The following is a 15,812-nucleotide window of genomic DNA, read 5'->3' as shown; positions in this document are numbered from 1 at the left end:
TTTTCACTTTTTTCAAGTAGAAACATTGTTTCAGTGCAGCTTTACAGAAAGGTCTATGGTATATGTAACAGCTTGTTAAGGAATATTCTCAGAACGTTGGCTAACTTTCCCTACAAGTTTGGTTAATGTTTAAAAGAAAACATTTGAATGTAATGTTCAAAGAATGTTTTAAGGATGTTTTCTCATTCCAAATAATGTTTCTATAAGGTTAAATGTAAACTAAGATATAACGTTTTAACTGTAACATATTGAGGATGGGAATGTTGTTGAAATAAAAAATACTAATTTTAAGTTACCATTACGGTGATGTGTGTTTGCTTTAGTTGTGCTCTTGACCCTTAAACTACTAACTTTAGATTTTGTTTGGCTGTTGTAACTAAGTTATAACTAATGGATAAACGAAGTTAAAAGATGATCAGGTAATGTTGGTTATGTTTTGACCTGAGACACTAAACTCATTTACCCTATGACCTTTAACAGACGCTTTTATCCAAAGTGATTTACAACAGCAGAGTAAAGTTCAGAGAGTTAAGTTTGCCTTGTTTATTGCAGTAGTCTGGTATATTATAGCATACAAGTTGTAACATTTTCTTAAGAATAAAAAATATTTCTCAAAAGTTCTGTTTATATATTCTTTTATTTAGACACACAGACATCAATATTCAGTCTGTGAATCTCAACAATGGTGACAATAATAAAGCATGTTGCAGTGCATTCTGGGTGCCACCAATCAAAACTCATTTATGGCTCCCATCATGCATTGCTAATATGAATAAATTATGATCTGAATTGTCTTAGTAATTTCCTTTTCCTAATTAAATATTTAGTTTGTCACCATTGTTGAGATTCATACACTCATTCTTGATGTCTGTGTGTGCCTACACAACTTGTAATTTTTTTCAAAACAACTTTTAAGAAAACCTTTGGAATATATAGAAAATTATGGTTCTTATGTTGTAGAATCACTGTGATGATGTAATCAACGTTATAAATCTAAGCCAGAGGTTAGGCTCTAAAAGAGTTTTGTGATCTGGTCAAATGATGATTATCCTAAAACATAACCAACATCATCTGACCATATTTTCTCTTTGTTCATCTGGGAGTTATAATTCAGTTACAACAGCCAAACTAAATCTAAAGTAAAAAAAAATAAAATGTAAGGGTCAAGAGCCCAACTAAAGCAAACACTGATCACCATAATGGTGACATATACTATACAAGAGTGATTTTCTCCTTCAGTGATACTGCTTGTTAACATCAGGTGTCTTCAATAATGGTCACTCATTGCTCAATTAATTACTTAATTATCTCATGAACTTTTATCACTGGAGTTTTTGCTGTGTACGTTTTAGGAGAACATTCTGGGAACCAAAATAAAACTACCCGCTGAAAACATTATTAGAACTTCATGGTAATGTTCTCAGAACGTTTTTAGAACAAAATATTTCTAGCTGGGAGTTTAATAAAAAAATCTGACTGAGAGTCATGCCAAACGTAATTTGTCTTTATGGCCCCAGTGAGCAGCCAAAGGTAACTGTGGCAAGAAACAATCAAACAAAGAAAATATTATTTGGAAAATACTGAATAATAAAAATAAGAATAAGAATAAGAATAAGAATAAGAATAAGATTAAGAATGAGAACAAGAACAAAAACAGCAACAACAACTTGAGAGAAACTAGGATCATCTAATGGGTCCAATTTCTCCTTCTAACTATACAATGTCAACTTTAGTTTTTCATTCTTCAAAATATACATTACTCAATTGACCATGATAGAGATATAGAACGTGTTCTGAATGTGTTCTGATGGCCATTGCTGATTATTACTGTGCAGAGTGATACATTACAACAACATACATTATAACAACATTTATGATAAACACAATACAAATTCTTTTTAACACATATCCCGCCATATTGGGGTATTACATGACAGACTTGACAGACAACTGGCATTAATAGAATAAGCCAAAAGTGAAAATAGTATAAAAGAGTAAAGAAAATGAAAGTATGATGTTATATAAAATACACTAAAATAGCATTTGTGAATCTGTATTCCATTAAGAGTTGGATGGTTTCAGGAAATAAGATCATGACAGTTATTTGTGATTTTATTCCGGCTTTTTATCATCATGACAGATACGAGCTGCAAATAGAAGTTTCCTGCCAAATGTGCTTCTGTTTATAAGGTATAAAAATGTGAAAGCATTTGAGTGGGTTTGATATTTTTGAGTTGATGTCTTTCAGCTGATTTAATCTCTCGCATGTAGATGTAGAAGTTAGTCTTCAATGTTTATTATCATTTTCTATATAGTTTATAGTATAGGGCTGGGCGATATATCGCACGATATTGTTAGTCAGTAAAGCCGGTTCCTTGATTAGTAGTAAATCACCATCACCTGCTTTCAGATGGAGCGGCATTTACTACAAAGAGCCGTAGTTAACTGACAAGCTGAGCCATATCGCATCAATATCGCGGACGTATCGCCAGCGATAATTAATGCGATATGGCTCAGCTTGTCAGTTAACTACGGCTCTTTGTACACAGCTTTTTTGAGTATTTTAGATTTTGTTAGGCTCTTGTATCTGAGTTATAACTGCCAGATGAACAAAGAATAAAGTGATCTGATGGTGTTGGTTATGACAATCATCATTTGAGTTTGATCACTGAACTCCTTATTTGCTTATTTCTGCCTTAAATTGATGTTGTTGATTACGGAATAACTGTGATTCTGCATAAATATCCAGAATTTTAGATGTAATATAAAGGATTTCTTAAAAGTTGTTAAAAAAAAAAAAATCTTTCTTTTAGGCACACACATACATCAAAATTCAGTATATGCATCTCAACAATGGTGACGAGCAGACTATTCAATTACGAAAAGTAAATTACCTAGGCAATTCAGATCATAATTTATTCATACCGCAATGCATGATGGGAGCCATTAATGAGTTGTGATTGGTGGCAGCCACTGCAACATGCTTTATTATTGGCACCATTGTTGAGATTCACAGACTGATTATTTATGTCTGTGTTTCTAAAAAAAAAATTATTTGAAAGTATTTCGATCAGAACAATGTTTATTAAATATTATGGGTTATAAGAAATATACTGAAAATCATATACTGTAGAATCACAAAGCTGCTGCTAACAAGGTAAACAAACTATCTCAATAAGTTTCATTTTTCAGATCACAGCATGATTATGTCAAAATATAACCAACACTATCAGATCACACTTTTCTTTGTTCATTTAACTGTTATTTCAATAACAGCAGACAAACATAATTTAAAGTGAATGTATAAGGGTCAAGAGCCCAACTAAAGCAAACACCCATCACCATAACGGTGGCTTACAATTTGTGATTTTCTCCTTCAGTGATTCTGCTTGTTAACATCAGGTGTCTTCAATAATGCTCAAGCATCACTAAATTAATCACTTAATTATCTCATTAACTTTAACACTCTTGAGTGTTACTTTAACACTGGAGTTTTTGCTGTGTAGTAAATGCCGCTCCATCTGAAAGCAGGTGATGGCGATTTACTACTAATCAAGGAACCGGCTTTACTGATGAGATACGCATAACAATATCGTGCGATATATCGCCCAGCCCTAGTTTATAGACTATATGCAATGATCAGTTAACATATATATTTTAAAAGACAAAGAGAAAGGTTATGTGAATATTTTAAAGTATGTGTAACTGGAATGAAATGTAGAGGAACCAGTTGCAGTGTTTTTGCAGGTTAGTATTTCCTTATCCATTTCCTTGTATCTGATTTCAAGCCAGACAGGTCAGACAGGCTGCAGAGTTAACATTGTTGTAGACCAGTCAAAACTAGGGCTGGGCGATATATATCGTGAGATTGTTATGCGCATCTCGTCAGTAAAGCCGGTTCCTTGATTAGTAGTAAATCGCCATCACCTGCTTTCAGATGGAGCGGCATTTACTACATGTAACCGGCCTAAATCTGCCCACTGTTATGATCTGCGTTGTGTTGGTTTATTCAGAGAAGACACCGGACACTGGAACTGCTGCTCATGGAGAATTTATTTTCATCGAGGAAGTAGATGGTACTCTCCTCAGCATGCTCAAAGGAGTCTGGATGGATTAAACAAAATACAGCAACAATGTGTTCACTCTGTGATTCAATCACCTCTCCTCAGCACACATCACAATGATAATGACATCAAAAATACTGTGTGTGAAACATGTTACATACAATGGCAAAATTAATTGTCACAAGCATTTACACCAAACATACATTACATTCTCCTGCAGCTATTTTTAAGTCAATCACAAATTAGTAAAGAAACAAACTGATACAAAATGAATACATTAGGAAATTTAACAGAAATAAATCATACCTGGATGGATTAAACAAAATACAGCAACAATGTGTTCACTCTGTGATTCAATCACCTGCACAAATCAAATACCAGTAAATGAATCAGTAAAATTCACCGCGTTCTATTGACGCACACACATACTCAATCACCACGTTCTATTTACGCACACACATACTCAAATTGCTGTTCTCAGTAATAAAACTATCAAATCCTATCCATCCATTCATAAAACACTTCCTACAACACTTATAACAGTCTTAACAATAATATTACAGCATATTATAACCTTAATCACATTTAGGATAACTTTTATACTCCTATATAAGAGGAGCACCTCTAATTGCTTACCTCTCCTCAGCGCGCTCAAAGCAGACTGAGGACGCAGCACGAGGTGAGCGGCAATGACGTCACGACGTCAACAAAAAAGAAAAATCGCAAAACTCTTTAACCAAATGAATACTAATGATGTCAAAAACCAAATTATAGCCTTTTCTTGGACACAGTAATATAAAGTAAATAAACTAAAATTGACAGGAAGGATTATTGGTGAAATACATGTATTCTCAGTGAATATTCACTCATGAATATTAACATCCGTCACATACACAGCAAGTCACTGATGATTGAGCATTATTGAAGACACCTGATGTTAACAAGCAGAATCACTGAAGGAGAAAATCACAAATTTTAAGCCACCGTTATGGCGATCATTGTTTGCTTTAGTTGGGCTCTTGATCCTTATACATTCACTTTAAATTTTGTTTTTTCTGCTATTATTTATTTATAACAGTCAAATGAACAAAGAAAAGTGTGGTCTGAAAGTGTTGGTTATATTTTGACATAATCATGCTGTGATCTGATAAATGAAACTTATTGAGATAACTTTGATTAACTTGTTAGCAGCAGCTTTGTGATTCTACAGCATATGATTATCAGTATTTTTCTTATAATTCAAAATATTTAATAAATATTAGTCTGATCAAAACACTTTCAAATGAATTTATTTAGAAACACAGACATCAATAATCAGCCTGTGAATCTCAACAATGGTGACAATAATAAAGCATGTTGCAGTGGCTGCCACCAATCAAGTCCACACTCAAGAGTGTTTAAGTTAATGATATAATTAAGTGATTAATTTAGTGATGATTGAACATTATTGAAGACACCTGATGTTAACAAGCAGAATCACTGAAGGAGAAAATCACAAATTGTAAGTTACCGTTATGACGATCAATGGCTGCTTTGGACTCTTGACCCATATATTATTAACTTTAGATTTTGTTTGTCTGTTGTTTCTGAATTATAACCACCAGTTGAACAAAGAAAAAAGTGATCTGATGGTGTTGTTTATATTATGACAATCATCATTTGAACTTGATCATTGAACTCATTAAAATCCTTCTTTCTGACTTCGATTTATGTTGTTGGTTAATGAATCTGCATAAATGCCCAGAATTTTTGATATAATATAAAGGATTTCTTGAAAGTTGTTTAAAAAAAAATAACGTTCTTTTAGGCACACACAGATGTCAAGATTCAGTCTATGCATCTCAACAATGGTGATGAGCAGAATATTCAATTAGGAAAAGTAAATTACATAGACAATTCAGATCATAATTTATTCATACCGCAATGCATGATGGGAGCCATTAATAGTTGTGATTGGTGGCAGCCACTGCAACATGCTTTATTATTGTCACCATTGTTGAGATTCACAGGCTGATTATTGATGTCTGTGTTTTAAATTAATTTATTTGAATGTCTTTTGATCAAAACAATGTTTATTAAATATTCTGAATTATAAGTAAAATACAGGCTGAAGAATCACTAAGCTGCTGCTAACAAGTTAAACCAAACTATCTCAATACGTTTCCTTTTTCAGATCACAGCATGATTATGTCAAAACATAACCAACACACTATAACACAAAACATTTTACTTTGTTCATTTAACTGTTATAAATCAATAACAGCAGACAGACAACAGCAAATATTAAAGTCAACATATGATGGTCTAGAGCCCAACTAAAGCAAACACCCATCACCTTAATGGTAACTTACAATTTCTGATTTTCTTCTTCAGTGATTCTGCTTGTTAACATCAGGTGTCTTCAATAATGCTCAATCATCACTAAATTAATCACTTAATTATCTCCTCAGCCCTAAATGCCGCTCCATCTGAAAGCAGGTGATGGTGATTTACTACTAATCAAGGAACCGGCTTTACTGACGAGATGCGCATAACAATCTCACGATATATATCGCACAGCCCTATGCGCATAACAATATCACGATCGCCCAGCCCTAGTCAAAACTGTTAAGAAAAAAAACCTTGAGGGGAACAAAGCCTTATAAGAGCACTTGCAGAGTTTCTAATAGCTATGGCACAGCCCATTAAACCCATTCCCAGATTTTCCAGATTCCCAGATCCCAACATTTTGACGTCCCAGATCCGGCCCACATCTGGCATACATGGAAAGATGATCTGGCCCACATGCAGCGTGGAATGACAACCCTTGGGTGTCTCACTCCTGTTTGCCAGATCTGGGCCACAAGCAGGCCATAGCAATGCCACTTGTCAGCCAAGAGCAAAGAAATAAACCAGACCTGGACCTTATCGTAGGCAAAAAAATCTGTGCATATTAAATATGGAGTAATTTCAGCCACAGCCTCAGATGAAATCAACTGAAGAGAAAAGAAGACATTAAATCTGTGAAGATCTCAGCAGAGGAGGATTAAACAACTCCACAAACAGCATTACCAGCTTCACTTATTACTAACCAGACTGACTTTATTTCTGTCAGACGTCTACAGATTTTTTTATGGACAATAGGCCTTTATCACAGTGCGCGTGACGTCACTTCCAACGGCGAGTAGTAGCGTAAACCGACTTCCGGTCGAGTCTGTAGCAATGGCGGCGGCGCGAAGGTTTTCAATATCACTGCGGAAACTTCCTCAAATCACCAACGTTTACACGATTGTGGAAAATCTTTCACAAACGAAAGTATCCAAATTTGAGAAGGGATATAAATTCTTCTTTGAAAACTACATCTTCAATTATGAAGGTAAGTTTCATTTTAACGTTTGTTTATTCTCTAGAAATGGCTAACATGCTACCTAGCTGGCTTAAACCATGATTGTCTTACAAATACGCAAACCGATACAATTTTCAAGTAAAAAAAGATTTTTATTTTGCTGTGATATGGTATTGTGATTATAATGCTGTTTTTGTGCAATACAGTATCTGATGTTGTAGATAGTGAGGTGATTATCAGGGCACAGTGTTACCGGTCCATGAAGAAAAACGAAGAGCCACACTCTCTTCAGGTTACCTGTTCAGGTTTCAGAACTTTAGTTAGGTCCAGTTCGAGGACACAAATTTGATTGTGTTTATAGTTGCTACGGTTGTAGCGGGTTAAACTGCGGTTGCAGTTTGTTTGAAAAAGTGTTCAAATGAAAATTGTTAGACTGCTGTTGCAGTCAATTTATGTTAATGTTTCATTTGTATTCTAATTTTAAACCGTATATAATGTTTTATTTATTTAGATTTCATTTAAAGTCGACGAGAATCCTCCTGTCATCAGTACTTTTTGCTGTTCCTGTGTGGCTGGGAAAGAGCTATGCAACCATTTGGTTGGCTTGCTGTTTCAGAGTGCACACTACAGCATGATGAAACTAAAGACGGTACCACCCACTATACCCAGCACAAGCTCTCTACAGACTTGGCACAGGCCCAGGACTCAGGTATAGTAAACAGCTATTAACTATTTTACGCATGAATTATGACAATATCAGACAGTATTGTTTTCATTGCTACAAGGACACGAAAAAACAAGTTTTGACTTTCTAGCTGTCCACTGCTGCAAACTCTAAACATAAAAGGATTTATTTAGAAAAATTAAGCTTTCAAAGTTTATAAACATTCTCTCAATAATAACATAATTTTTATTTTTTAACAGGGAATCCATCCTGAAGCAGTGGATCGATTACTTGTGAGGAAGCCAAAAACCTCTAGCAGAAGTGGTATTAAGTCCACTCTTTACAGGGCCTACACAGGTGATTACATTTACATTATTTTATGTCTAGCAAAAAGATGTACAAATTAAAGGACTTTTAAAAGTATTATTTCTATTCTCTTTTTTTTTTTTTTTTGCTTTGTTTTTAGGTCCCCTTCCCAATAATGTGCTGCTCTCTTCTGTGGAGTCTTTAAGAAGTGTCAGGCCTCAGCCACTGATCTGCAAGGTTCTGCATGGCTTGTCCGAGATGAATCTGGTGGAGTCTAAGTTTGGCCTGGTACCCAAAGGTTCTTTGCTGTCCTATCAGTGCCCTGCTGAGTCATCAAGGGATGCTGTGAAACATGCAGAAGCCCCTGCTTTCCCTACGCTTCCTCTGGATGGGTATACATTTGAAGGGAGATTTAATTTTGTCCCGAATTTCCATGATATGTTGTTCTTAGAAAGCTTGGCTGTCACTCAAGAACTAAGCACAATAATTGAAAAAGACACACGGGACCAGTCACAGTCTGCTCTATGGAACCAAATGCGTACACCACGCATTACATCCAGTAGATTCCGTGAGGTGTGTCATGTCAGAGGAGAGTCGACTAGCCAGGCACTAGCTGCTCGAATCATCAAAGGGGTTCGTCAGACTTCTGCAATGAAGCGTGGACTGGATCTTGAGCCTGAAGTGCTATTTCAGTACTGTAGTATGATGAATGTCAATGTTTTACAGTGTGGGTTTGTTATACATCCTGATGCGCCACACCTTGGCACAAGCCCTGATGGCAGAGTCTACGACCCTACTGAGAACCCTCCCTTTGGACTTGTAGAGGTAAAATGTCCTGACGTTGATGACATTTCTCAGGTGACACACATAAAAGTTGTCAACGGTCAAGCTAAGTTAAAGGAAAGCCACAAATACTACTGGCAAGTTCAGGGACAGCTTGCAGTAACAGGACTGAGTTGGTGTGACTTTATAACAAATACCAAAACAGACATAACCATTCAGCGCATCTGGAGAGATGAGAGTTTAATTGTGTTGATGAGGGACAAAGTAGACAATTTTTTCTTTAATACATACATGAATGTGTATTTTAACTCTAGGAGTTGTTAAACTAATACTGGTAGTGATTGATTGTTTATTGTTAAAGGTCAAGGTCACACAAAAAAGAAATGTATGCAATAATTTACTCACCCTGGTGCCATCCTGGATGTACATGATGCACAGTATACATACATGATATATGAATATAGATCATATATAAGGATTTTATATCTTATTTATCTATATATATATTTATATTTTAAATCTTAAGAGTGCTGATGTGCTTAAACTAGTGCTGATGTTGATTTATTGTTTACTGTTACATGAACAGTTTACCCAAAAATGATATTTATGCCACAAATTATGGCATAAATCTTTAAATCTTAAAGGTTCTTCAAATGTCTATTTTGGTTGAGCATCTGTTTGTCTTAAATGTTTAATAGTGCCTATTCATAACTTAGTTCACTGTAAATTGTTAACGAATAAATGAGAAATTGTAACAACTGAGAAATTGTAACATTTTAATTGTCACAATGCAGTCAATACATATGTAAAAAAAAAAAGTGGTGCAATAAAAAACAATTACAATTTTTAAGCTTGCAACTTTCAAGCTCAATTACTAAAAACATATTGCAACATTAAATGCAAGTTTTCACAATTCAATATTTTTGTACAAATTAAACTATAAAACAGACATTTGATTGGTGGCAAATTAAATCATTTTTCTTTTCTGTATAAACGTTCTATACAACATCATCATTTGCATCAAGTGGGCCTTGGTAATTAGCCATTAAACAGCAGTTTGCCCATATTTGGTTCACTGTGCCTGTCAGGGTAAGAGGAATGGTAGAGTCCCAGATGTGGTTTTCTTTGATTCGCCGAATGACTCTTTCCACCACAATCCTTAGACGGGCTATTGATTGTGTATGTTTCGTCTCCTCTTTTGTGAATTGGGCTGCTCTTTTGAATGGAGGGATAACAAGCCTGGCTCCCACATTCTCAAGCAGTCGCTCTACACTGTTAACCCTTGCTGTAAAAAAAAAGGCCAAATTCTGACAATATCATACCATTTTCCATTAAAACAGTAATATACCGTAGAAAATAAAACTAGCCTACAGGAATATACTGTGAATTAACAGTGCTCAAAAATCGACACTCAGCGGCTGTTTTCACAATCACACCCTATATCCTCAATCACTATTGCCTACATTAGTTCACTAATATAGTCCACTTGAATGAAAAGAAGTGAGTGAATTGAGACACTGATGAACACCTGATAAGCAGAATCACTGAAGGACAGAGAATCAAGAACAGAAAAAAGAGAAACACAGAAACTACAACTGACTTCCAGCCACACTGAGTGTGAAACCAGTTTACGATTATTTCTTTCATACATGTACAAAAGTTCTTGTTGAGAATTAACAGAGATTGAGTTAATAATAAAGTTTGTTGTCACCATGATGGAGATCAGTATTTGCTTTAGTTGGTCTCTTGTCCCTGGACTGCTTACCATTCATCTCTCTCTGACTGCTTTAACTGTGTGGTTATAAAGCACATTTGTTATGGCAAGAAGAAGTCAAGAGGAAGTCGATTAGTTGTTTTTGGCTTTTGTGATGATTTAACACTCATCCTGGACATGTCTGATTTTCAGATCTTTCATGTATATATTCCTTGAATTTATGGGTATTTTATATTTAGCATATTTATCTGTGAATCCACAACATGAAATCAACATTTCTGTAATCAGGTCTTCTGAAAAATATCGTAATCATATAGTGCATTAAAACATGTTTAACTCCTGCTTGACTCAGACACACACAGACATCAACAATCAGCACATGAATCTCAACAATGGTGACAATCAAAAGTTTCATGTCGCAATGCATGCTGGGTTCCAGGATAATATAATACTCCCAGCATGCACTGCTGCATGAATAATAAAAAAAAAATATTGCCACCATTGTTGAGATTCATGTGCTAAATTGTGATATCTCTGTGTTTCTGAAACACACTGTAGCTCTGTTTCTTTTGGTTTATGCATGATGTGTTAAAAAAAAAATAAGTCATTGTAATTTATTGCTGTGGTTTCACAGTGGTGCTAATGTAACACTTTTGATTGAGGATTAAACTCTGAATGAGTAAGAATGAATTCCTTAGTGAATGAACAAGCTATATGATGATTTTATCACTATAACCACCATCATTCATAAACTGTGTGTGTGCACAAGTGTGACTTACAAAAACACAGCTCAAGCGGCAAAAGAAACACTAATGTTTTAGCATCAGCAACCCAACTAAAGCAAGCACTGATCTCTGTAATGGTAACTTCAAACCAAACATTTTCAATTAAACATCTCAACAACAACTTATGTAGATGTATGACAGAAATAAAGTCATACTGGTTAATAATAAGTGTAATAATGTGTAATGGCTGGAAGTCAGTTGTAGTTCTTGTGTTTCTCTATTTTCTGTTCTAACAGCAGGTGTTCATCACTAATGCTCAACAATCACTTACATATTCCCTTAATTATCTCACTGTAACGCTGCGTTACTTTTTACTCTTTGTAGTGTGGATTTCCCTGTGGGGTTGAAAGGGTTAACAGTGTAAGATAAAAAGACACACCCACAAAATGTATTTTAACAGTAATAAACTGTAAGTTATAAAACAGGTTTATACTGGCAACACTGTTGCCAGTATTTTACTGTAAAATCTTGTTTTTTGGGTCACCATTGTGCTGAAGAGTAGAGCCTGTGCTTCAGTCCAGGAGAAGATCTACAAACATTGATGATATGCTGTATGTTGCTTTATTTAAAAGGCAGTGACTGTGTAGTTGCTGCTCCAGTGAGAATCTCTTTATTTACCAAAAAAAATTTTGTGGTTTCAAATGAAGTAAGTTCACAGTAATACTTTGCTCACTTTATTAATGCATTATAAATTTTAGTTAATACATTTAAATGATAGTTGGTTAATTTAAGAGTCGGTTTCTGCAAGTGAAATTAGTTAACTCGAGTTTTAGTGCATTTTTACAGTAACGTACTGTAGATTACAGTAAAGAACTGCACAATTAACAGTAAATTACTGGCAACAGTGTGGCCAGTATTTTACTGTAAAAAAACCCGGTAAGGTCTAACAGTGTATGGTAAAGCCTTTATCTGCCATACAACAGTCTCCAGGCTCCAGCAGTTCCAGAAGTCCAGACTGTTTTGTTATCTCCCTGTCTGAGATGGATCCAGTGAACAGCTGTGAAACAAAGGTTATGGCCCCACATGGAGCAACACCAACCAAGCCTTTGAAGGTAGGGTAGTTTTTGTAATGTGAAAACATCTCCGACTGTAGTGTAAGTGCTGAGGGGTTTTCACATCTGATCTCAGTACAGTCCAAAATAACACGGACATCTGGGAAGTGCTCCTTAAATTTTGCTGGCATGGTTGCTCTGACTTGCTCTTTGGTCATCCAAATAGGCAAGGACCCCAAAACAAGGTACAGAAAATTTGCCCATGTTATGATAACTCGACTGACCGTTGTTGTACTCACATTGAAGATATCTGCCAAGACCACCTCTCGTAGACCTGCAGACACGCGACAGCAATAAAGGAAAAGCTCGTCAATAAGCTGAAGCTTTCTGTTAGGGCTTGGTCCTGGAACCGTCTCTAGACCATGTCTCTGTGCCTTAGACCAGTACACAAGGTTCGATGCTGATGGTTCTATTGATGCCCAGAAAATCCTGAAAACCTTCTCTGAGGGAAAACGTGTGTAAAATCGGAAGTCGTCATCCGAGAGACAAAATCGATTTATTTGAATGCGGGAGACAGACAAAGCTCTCACTTCTGCCTCCAACTCTCTAATTCTCTCTGCTGCAGCATCCAATAGATCTGGACACGGAGGTGTTGAGTAGTCATGGTCTGTGAGTGGGACGGGTCCGTAATAGACAACAGGCTGTTCATCACTGACCTCAGATTCACTGCAATGTTGGCGCTTTGACGTTATCTTATCCAGTACATTGGGTCGTTTTTGGCGAACACTCCCCCAGTTGTTCCATTCAAACCTGGACGGTATAACTCCACGTTTCAAGCGTTTACGATCGGCTGTTGACGAGTAGTCAGATTCCGTGAAGTGTTGCCCGCAGACGTATGCAGTGCCGCTGCTAGCCATTTTGGTGCCCTAAGCATAATTCCTTTATGATGCCCCCCACCCTGACCCCGAAAAAAAAAAAAAACGTTTGTTTTTGCCAGTTTAACTTTTTATTACCAAACATATAACTCAATACCAATAATAACACAATAGCAGCATCACAGTATAAAACTTAAGAACACTAAAAAGAGAAAGTAAAATCTTCACAGCTTTGCTGACTTTGTATTATGTATAATAGCCAACACACACTACACATTTGAAAGTGCAAACTTTTCTTCAGTAAACAGAATAGCAAATAAATAAATAAATTTGAATAAATTACATTTATTAGACAAAATATTCAAACAAAGAATCTTATACCGGAAAAAATTATAAACATTTAAAACTGAAAGCATGGCAGCCAAGGAGTTTTCCCCCTTTATTCCTTATTTATCAACTATTTGATAAATCTAATCTAATTTAATATAAAAGCATAATAGAATGAGGTGCAATAATGCACACAATTAAACAGTAATGTTTGCTTTATATCATTCATAATGACATATTATATTTTATATATATATATATATATATAAAATATATATATATATTTAACAGGAATTGTTAGCCTACCATGTGCACTGCACTGACTGCTAACGTTAACTGTTACTGAGAAAGTATTAACCACCGTCACGTCAAAATAAACCATGAACTACTGCTCAATATCTAAAGAAAGATAGTAAAGAAAGTAACAGCTAGCTGGCGTCAGTTATTTGTAAAATAGGTAATGTTTAACAGTAAAATCTCAATTTAGCTTGCACCGAAGTTATAATAACATAGTTTGCTAACATTAACGTCAGCAAGTTCGAGGCGCATTACGATTAGCAGCAGCACCATGCAGCACATTTCCCGTATTTAAGAATGATTAAACATGGACTTACCTGCAAGTGATGCACGGGCATCATCTCGCAGTTTCTTTTTCTTTCTTTTCTCAGATCCGGACTCCTGCTGTCTTTTCGGGGCCATTTCCAAAAAAGTTGCCTACTGTCTGTCTGTCAAACTTCGTCAGGCGCCCGCGCGAACGCGTCCTTCGCATTCGCAAAGGCGCCCGCGCGAACAATCGGCACGGACCATCCAACGGGGGGCGGTACTTTCTAGACTTGAGCAATTAAATTATCTTGTTCCCCCTTTTTGTTACATGGCTAAAATGTGCCCAATAATATTTCTATAGGCTAATGAAATAATATCGGCATTATACATTTTTTTTTCATTAGGCTATTTTTGGTGCCCCCTCAGCACTTGGTGCCCTACGCACAGCGCGTGATGCGCGTGGTGGGAGCGGCGGCGCTGGACGTATGTACTCCCTTTTAAAACTGCAAAACTTTTGCCTTCATCCCGCCGAATAGAATGAATCCACATTTTCTTCACTTTTTCATCAGTTGGAAAAGAATGAAAACTGAGATACGGCTGTTTAGTAGAACTATTACAACATTTAGGAACGCAACAACAATTCCTCGCTGTGCTCGCCGCCATTGCTACAGACTCGACCGGAAGTCGGTTTACGCTACTACTCGCCGTTGGAAGTGACGTCACGCGCACTGTGATAAAGGCCTATTAACCCTTTAACACGTAAGTTTAAAATATTCTGGCTGACCCCCCAGCGTGAGATTTTCAAGGCGACCGTTATTTAGAATGTGTCACTTTATGGTTTCCATGGTGATGCGTCATTGCTTGTCACGTGACACACCGCCACAACAACAGAGCTGAATGAATGATGATCTGCTTTTATGTCATTTTTCCTTTTTTATTCAAAATATTCACAAATTTGTTAGATATGGCATGAAATATCTGATATTCCGATTGTCAAATATATGCAAGTGGAAGTGTTTTGTTGTTTAAACACCTTTATAACGATCGCGTTAGTTGAGCTGTATGCGCGATGGGCGCCGCCATCTTAGTTTGTGCCGCAGACGCAGTTCAGAGAATCGGATCTGTTGGTTTTACAACACGTGAATTTATCCACTTCTCCCGACATACATAAAAGTAAGTGGCAGGTGAACTGGGAGAAGAATAGAGTAAACTTTAAAGTTACTTACACAATGTGTATCTGATATGAATAAAACTAATTATAATGGAAAGGATTATTATTGCCTCTTCCTTTGACATCAGTGTGTATTTTACAAACTCTAAATGTATTGTTTTTTTTAGTACTTATATGTCTGAAACCTAAAATAAACATTATGTGGTTGAAAACACTGAAAAGTTGTGATGGTAACACTTTAGAATAATGGTCCGTAGTTAACA

General features: G+C 36.0%; 1 protein-coding gene across 1 annotated transcript; it reads left to right on the top strand.

Moving 5' to 3' along the window:
• Positions 1-7,277: 7,277 nt before the first annotated feature.
• LOC311285736 (uncharacterized protein) lies at positions 7,278-9,867 on the top strand. Its single transcript, XM_084435769.1, has 4 exons — positions 7,278-7,419; positions 7,901-8,098; positions 8,314-8,410; positions 8,520-9,867. The coding sequence occupies exons 1-4, from the start codon at positions 7,414-7,416 to the stop codon at positions 9,464-9,466; spliced, it is 1,248 nt and encodes a 415-aa protein (XP_084291895.1). The 5' UTR covers positions 7,278-7,413; the 3' UTR covers positions 9,467-9,867.
• Positions 9,868-15,812: the final 5,945 nt, after the last annotated feature.

This window comes from Rutilus rutilus (genome assembly GCF_951802725.1).
Source record: "Rutilus rutilus genome assembly, contig: SCAFFOLD_47, whole genome shotgun sequence".
NCBI classification, from domain to species: domain Eukaryota; kingdom Metazoa; phylum Chordata; class Actinopteri; order Cypriniformes; family Leuciscidae; genus Rutilus; species Rutilus rutilus.
Note: the sequence above shows the minus strand (reverse complement) of the source record. Positions and strands in the feature narration are given on the sequence as shown.

Bases quoted from the DNA above. Each gene is read 5' to 3' on its own strand.
- LOC311285736 (XM_084435769.1), top strand. The intron at 8,099-8,313 runs GTATAGTAAACA...ATTTTTTAACAG, and splicing joins GGCACAGGCCCAGGACTCAG to GGAATCCATCCTGAAGCAGT. The intron at 8,411-8,519 runs GTGATTACATTT...CTTTGTTTTTAG, and splicing joins TCTTTACAGGGCCTACACAG to GTCCCCTTCCCAATAATGTG.